The sequence below is a fragment of the Oncorhynchus keta genome, chromosome 25 (assembly GCF_023373465.1).
Source record: "Oncorhynchus keta strain PuntledgeMale-10-30-2019 chromosome 25, Oket_V2, whole genome shotgun sequence".
Lineage (NCBI taxonomy): Eukaryota > Metazoa > Chordata > Actinopteri > Salmoniformes > Salmonidae > Oncorhynchus > Oncorhynchus keta.
The window spans coordinates 46,900,993-46,908,723 of record NC_068445.1 but is presented as its reverse complement, the minus strand read 5'-3'; the positions used below and the strand labels follow the sequence as shown (position 1 = coordinate 46,908,723).

The 7,731-nt window shown below is 41.9% G+C and overlaps 1 protein-coding gene across 1 annotated transcript; it reads right to left on the bottom strand.

Annotated features, from left to right (window-relative positions):
• Positions 1-4,783: 4,783 nt before the first annotated feature.
• LOC127911915 (putative protein TPRXL) lies at positions 4,784-7,319 on the bottom strand. The gene is made up of 4 exons (XM_052479965.1): positions 6,815-7,319; positions 6,288-6,313; positions 4,979-5,424; positions 4,784-4,802 (listed from the first exon to the last, which is right to left on the bottom strand). The coding sequence occupies exons 1-4, from the start codon at positions 7,317-7,319 to the stop codon at positions 4,784-4,786; spliced, it is 996 nt and encodes a 331-aa protein (XP_052335925.1).
• Positions 7,320-7,731: the final 412 nt, after the last annotated feature.

The following is a 7,731-nucleotide window of genomic DNA, read 5'->3' as shown; positions in this document are numbered from 1 at the left end:
TGAAAAAAGTAGAGGTCCTAGAGTGAGGCCCTGTGGTACACCTGTGGTACACCACACTTTACATGTTTGACATTAGAGACGCTTCCATTAAAGAAAACCCTTTGAGTTCTTTAGATAGACAGCTCTGAGTTCACAATATTGCAGAGGATGAAAAGCCATAGCACCTAAGTTTTTTCAACAACAGGTTATGGTCAATAATATTAAAGGCTGCACTGAAATCTAACAGTACAGCTCCCACAATCTTCTTATCAATTTCTTTCAACCAATCATAAGTCATTTGTGTCAGTGCAGTACATATTGAGTGCCCTTCTCTATAAGCATGCTGAAAATCTGTTAATTTGTTTACAGAGAAATAGCATTGTATATGGTATTCGAAACCAATACTGTCATACTTAAACTCTGTGGAATGGTATTCGAAACCAATACTGTCATACTTAAACTCTGTGGAATGGTATTCGAAACCAATACTGTCATACTTAAACTCTGTGGAATGGTATTCGAAACCAATACTGTCATACTTAAACTCTATGGAATGGAATTCGAAACCAATAATGTCATACTTAAACTCTGTGGAATGGTATTTAAAACCAAGAGTGTCATACTGACCGCGCAGGTAGCTGTTATTGATGATAGTACGGCTCAGGACACGAGAAGAAGGCCTGGTAAGGTCTCTTTCCGGAGATTGAACCTTCTGGCCTGCATTTAGTCTACTGTCAGTCACTCACTCAGTCACTCACTCAGTCATTCGGTCACTCACTCAGTCACTCATTTCCACCGCACTATGTCCAACCTTACATTAGTTACTGCGGTAATTGGATAAGGACTAATAATAATCGCTAATGTGCTCTTTGAATCCTTTTCTGTAACAGTCTGCCTTCTACTTCGTATGGCATTAACAGTCTGCCGTTGTTTTAATATATACAGGTATTACAATACAGCCCATATAGCTTCAGTTGTTTTAATATATACAGTTATTACAATACAGCCCATATAGCTTCAGTTGTTTTAATATATACAGGTATTACAATACAGCCCATATAGCTTCAGTTGTTTTAATATATACAGTTATTACAATGCAGCCCAAATAGCTTCAGTTGTTTTAATATATACAGGTATTACAATACAGCCCATATAGCTTCAGTTGTTTTAATATATACAGTTATTACAATACAGCCCATATAGCTTCAGTTGTTTTAATATATACAGGTATTACAATACAGCCCATATAGCTTCAGTTGTTTTAATATATACAGTTATTACAATACAGCCCATATAGCTTCAGTTGTTTTAATATATACAGGTATTACAATACAGCCCATATAGCTTCAGTTGTTTTAATATATACGGGTATTACAATACAGCCCATATAGCTTCAGTTGTTTTAATATATACAGTTATTACAATACAGCCCATATAGCTTCAGTTGTTTTAATATATACAGGTATTACAATACAGCCCATATAGCTTCAGTTGTTTTAATATATACAGTTATTACAATACAGCCCATATAGCTTCAGTTGTTTTAATATATACAGTTATTACAATACAGCCCATATAGCTTCAGTTGTTTTAATATATACAGGTATTACAATACAGCCCATATAGCTTCAGTTGTTTTAATATATACGGGTATTACAATACAGCCCATATAGCTTCAGTTGTTTTAATATATACAGTTATTACAATACAGCCCATATAGCTTCAGTTGTTTTAATATATACAGGTATTACAATACAGCCCATATAGCTTCAGTTGTTTTAATATATACAGTTATTACAATACAGCCCATATAGCTTCAGTTGTTTTAATATATACAGGTATTACAATACAGCCCATATAGCTTCAGTTGTTTTAATATATACAGTTATTACAATGCAGCCCAAATAGCTTCAGTTGTTTTAATATATACAGGTATTACAATACAGCCCATATAGCTTCAGTTGTTTTAATATATACAGGTATTGCAATACAGCCCATATAGCTTCAGTTGTTTTAATATATACAGGTATTGCAATACAGCCCATATAGCTTCAGTTGTTTTAATATATACAGGTATTGCAATACAGCCCATATAGCTTCAGTTGTTTTAATATATACAGTTATTACAATGCAGCCCAAATAGCTTCAGTTGTTTTAATATATACAGGTATTACAATACAGCCCATATAGCTTCAGTTGTTTTAATATATACAGGTATTGCAATACAGCCCATATAGCTTCAGTTGTTTTAATATATACAGGTATTGCAATACAGCCCATATAGCTTCAGTTGTTTTAATATATACAGGTATTGCAATACAGCCCATATAGCTTCAGTTGTTTTAATATATACAGGTATTGCAATACAGCCCATATAGCTTCAGTTGTTTTAATATATACAGGTATTGCAAATACAGCCCATATAGCTTCAGTTGTTTTAATATATACAGGTATTGCAATACCACATAGTTTGATGACTGTGTTGTTCTGGGCTTGATGACTGTGTTGTTCTGGGCTTGATGACTGTGTTGTTCTGGGCTTGATGACTGTGTTGTTCTGGGCTTGATGACTGTGTTGTTCTGGGTTTGATGACTGTGTTGTTCTGGGCTTGATGACTGTGTTGTTATGGGCTTGATGACTGTATTGTTCTGGGCTTGATGACTGTGATGTTCTGGGCTTGATGACGGTGTTGTTCTGGGCTTGATGACTGTGTTGTTCTGGGCTTGATGACGTTGTTGTTCTGGGCTTGATGACTGTGTTGTTCTGGGCTTGATGACGGTGTTGTTCTGGGCTTGATGACTGTGTTGTTCTGGGCTTGATGACTGTATTGTTCTGGGCTTGATGACGGTGTTGTTCTGGGCTTGATGACTGTATTGTTCTGGGTTTAATGACCGTATTGTTCTGGGCTTGATGACTGTGTTGTTCTGGGCTTGATGACTGTATTGTTCTGGGCTTGATGACTGTATTGTTCTGGGCTTGATGACTGTGTTGTTCTGGGCTTGATGACTGTGTTGTTCTGGGTTTAATGACCGTATTGTTCTGGGCTTGATGACTGTGTTGTTCTGGGCTTGATGACTGTGTTGTTTTGGGTTTAATGACCGTATTGTTCTGGGCTTGATGACTGTGTTGTTCTGGGTTTAATGACCGTATTGTTCTGGGCTTGATGACTGTGTTGTTCTGGGCTTGATGACTGTATTGTTCTGGGCTTGATGACTGTATTGTTCTGGGCTTGATGACTGTGTTGTTCTGGGTTTAATGACCGTATTGTTCTGGGCTTGATGACTGTGTTGTTCTGGGTTTGATGACTGTGTTGTTCTGGGCTTGATGACTGTGTTGTTCTGGGTTTGATGACTCTACTGCTCTATAGGCTGGTTTGATGATTTCCTCTTCAGGAAAATGTACAGTAAGTTTGGTTATTATTGCAATGCATCACCCTCTGCTGGTGACTAGAATAATTGCGCTCTGTAAAGTCAGGAGGAAGCAGCATTGTATTCGCCCACACAGTAGAAAAGCTTGACTGAAAATGGTCAGCTCTGGAAAACTCTAGTGGCCGCACAACTAAGATGAGAATCTTAACTGTTAATGGCAAAATTCTGTTCATTTTTACGAGAATTATAATTTGATTTGAAGGTTGGGATGTGGCAATAAATGGTGGTTGAAGTATATTGAAACTGATGCCCAAATATTGATGTCCTGTAAATGTGCATATTGATACATTTGACATTTGATCCATTTATCATGTATAGCGTGTCCTTTTCAAGGAAGCATTGATAATGTCCTGTGCCCACAATCTGCATGTTTATCATGTATAGCGTGTCCTTTTCAAGGAAGCATTGATAATGTCCTGTGCCCACAATCTGCATGTTTACCGTAGTTATGAAGCGATTTAGAAAATATGAAAACTTTAATTTTCTTATGGACCATCCTGTACTGCTGCCTACTTTTTAACGAAATTAAAACCTGTGAATCCTTAAATGGTGAAACTGCCACGTCTGTTTCTGATGTTACAACAACAAAGAAGTTACTGCCAAATATGTTTTTCCCCCTCGGACATTATTGCATGAGCGATAGAACAGCAGCATATAGTACTACTGTTTATTATGCGGTGTGACGCTCCTCAGCTCGACAACAACAGTAACAACGGTGGCGCTGGTTCCCCCTCCGGCAGATTCCAGAGAGCACTGAAATACAGAAAGAAATAAGATATTTGCTACTGAAATGAGTCGCTTTCTATTTTCCTTGCACTTATGGCGGAAATTGTCACACCTAAATTGTCACCCCTAAATTGTCACACCTAAATTGTCACCCCTAAATTGTCACACCCAAATTGTCACCCCTAAATTGTCACCCCTAAATTGTCACACCTAAATTGTCACACCTAAATTGTCACACCTAAATTGTCACCCCTAAATTGTCACCCCTAAATTGTCACACCTAAATTGTCACCCCTAAATTGTCACCCCTAAATTGTCACCCCTAAATTGTCACCCCTAAATTGTCACACCTAAATTGTCACACCTAAATTGTCACACCTAAATTGTCACCCCTAAATTGTCACACCTAAATTGTCACCCCTAAATTGTCACACCTAAATTGTCACACCTAAATTGCACATTGTATCCCTGTCTGATACTGTAAACATACCTAACTTGTCAGATGATCCATGTGTCTCTCTACAAAATGTTAAAATAATCATTTAATTACATACATACAAAATCAAAAGGTTAATAATGAATTGAATAATATGTTTTTTGTTTAATACTCTGAATCTGGAATAGATTTTATAGTTTTTTTAGGATCCTGATTAGCTGTTGTGACTCTTCCTGGGGTCCACACAAAAACATGAAACATGACTTAGTACAGAACATTAACAGACAAGAACAGAATTACATCCATTTAAAAGTGGCACACGTAGCCTGCTTGGGGAGAGGCGTTGTGCCGCGAGGCGTTGTGCCGCGAGGCGTTGTGCCGCGAGGCGTTGTGCCGCGAGGCGTTGTGCCGTGAGGTGTTGTGCCGCGAGGCGTTGTGCCGCGAGGCGTTGTGCTGCGAGGTGTTGTGCTGCGAGGCGTTGTGCTGCGAGGCGCGAGGTGCCGCGAGGCGTTGTGCCGCGAGGCGTTGTGCCGCGAGGTGCCGCGAGGCGCTGTCAGCCGCGAGGCGTTGTGCCGCGAGGCGTTGTGCCGCGAGGCGTTGTGGCAGCCGCGAGGTTGTGCCGCGAGGCGTTGTGCCGCGAGGCGTTGTGCGCGAGGTGAGGCAATGTGCCGCGAGGAGGCAATGTGCGAGGCGCGAGGCAATGTGCCGCGAGGCAATGTGCCGCGAGGCGTTGTGCCGCGAGGCGTTGTGCCGCGAGGCGTTGTGCCGCGAGGCGTTGTGCCGCGAGGCGTTGTGCCGCGAGGCGTTGTGCCGTGAGGTGTTGTGCCGCGAGGCGTTGTGCCGCGAGGCGTTGTGCTGCGAGGTGTTGCTTTATCTGTTTTTATAAAACCAGGTTTGCTGTTTATTTGAGCAATATGAGATGGAAGGGAGTTCCATGCAATATTGTCTCTATATAATACCGTATGTTTTCTTGAAATTGTTCTGGATTTGGGGACTGTGAAAAGACCCCTGGTGGCATGTCTGGTGGGGTAAGTGTGTGTGTCAGAGCTGTGTGTAAGTTGACCATGCAAACAATTTGGGATTTTCAACACATTAATATTTCTTATAAATAAAAAAAAAGTGATGCAGTCAGTCTCTCTTCTTAGCCAAGAGAGGATCCTCCCGGACACCCTAGACCCCCTCCAATTCGCATACCGCCCCAAGAGATCCACAGATGACGCAATCTCAATCACACTCCATACCGCCCTTTTTCACCTGGACAAAAGGAACACCTACGTGAGAATGCTGTTCATTGACCACAAAGCTCATCACTAAGCTAAGGACTCTGGGATTAAACACCTCCCTCTGCAACTGGATCCTGGACTTCCTGACAGGCCGCTCCCAGGTGGTAAGAGTAGGCAACAACACGTCTGCCACGCTGATCCTTAACACTGGGGCCCCTCAGGGGTGTGTACTTAGTCCCCTCCTGTATTCCCTGTTCACCTGGTTTGATCCCTCACCTCAATCAGTGCCTCTCTCCCTGCTGCTGCCTAATACCTCAGTGGCTCTACACTCTTAACTTTACTCTCCCACCTTGTCTCAGTCCACATCCACAATCCACACTTAACACTGGGGCCCCTCAGGGGTGTGTCTCAGTCCACATCTTCAAAGTGATGTCCACCTGTTTGTTTTTTTCAGGATGTCTCATCGCTGTGTAGAGGCTGAGAACAAAGGTGTACAGTTTGTTGTAAGATGCCAAAGTGACCTGTGGAAGCATCAGACACAACCAGGTTCAATGTGTGAGACCCACATGGCTCCAATAGAGCTCTTGGATTCATTTCCAGGAGTCTGGCTTGGACATCTTGGACATTTTTATTGCCTTTCCCGTTGGCCCCTTTATCATAAGACTGTCCTCTGCAGTCCTCAAAATTTGAGAAGGGGGATGAATACATATACACTCACCGCTTTACGGGGGAGGGGGGTTTGTAGAATTTTTGGGATAATTTCTTTTTTTTTTTAAACAATTTTGACTATTTTGTGTATGTCCGTTACATCCCAATGAAAATACAGTTCAATTACAGGTTGTGTAATGCAACGAAAAAGGAAAAATGCCAAGGGGATGAATGCTTTTGCAAGGCACTGTGTACACCCTGTAATAATACAAATCGTTGTTACTTACAATATGGAAACTTAAAAACTTTGCAAATTATTTATTTACACACACGTGTGTGTACACACACACACACACACACACACACACACACACCTGAAGAATCCTGCTGTGGAGAAGCGGAAGCAAATGGGTCTTCATCCTCATCCTCAGACAACATTTGTGAAGAGGCCTGTGTGGTTGAGGAGGTGGATGGCTCCTCATCCTCAGGCTCAGACAACATTTGTGAAGAGGCCTGTGTGGTTGAGGAGGTGGATGGCTCCTCATCCTCAGGCTCAGACAACATTTGTGAAGAGGCCTGTGTGGTTGAGGAGGTGGATGACTCCTCATCCTGAGGCTCCGAGATGATTTGTGAAGAGGCCTGTGTGGTTGAGGAGGTGGATGGCTCCTCATCTTGAGGCTCCGAGATGATTTGAGAAGAGGCCTGTGTGGTTGAGGAGGTGGATGGCTCCTCATCCTCAGGCTCAGACAACATTTGTGAAGAGGCCTGTGTGGTTGAGGAGGTGGATGGCTCCTCATCCTCAGGCTCAGACAACATTTGTGAAGAGGCCTGTGTGGTTGAGGAGGTGGATGGCTCCTCATCCTCAGGCTCAGACAACATTTGTGAAGAGGCCTGTGTGGTTGAGGAGGTAGATGGCTCCTTATCCTAGCCAGTTTAATTTAAATGTTTAATTTGACCTTTATTTTACTAGGCAAGTCAGTTAAGAACAAATTCTTATTTTCAATGACGGCCTAGGAACAGTGGGTTAACTGCCTGTTCAGGGCTAGAACGACAGATTTGTACCAAATCTTGTCAGCTCGGGGTTTGAACTTGCAACCTTCCGGTTACTAGTCCAACGCTCTAACCACTAGGCTACCCTGCCGCCCTTATCCTAGCCAGTACCAGAGGGCACTCCATAATATTTCAGAAGTGCCCCCTGAATGTGCATTGAAATACAGTATATGAGTCTGACACCCTAAATACATTTATTGTACACATAAATATAGATGTCATTATGAAAAATGTATTAAAC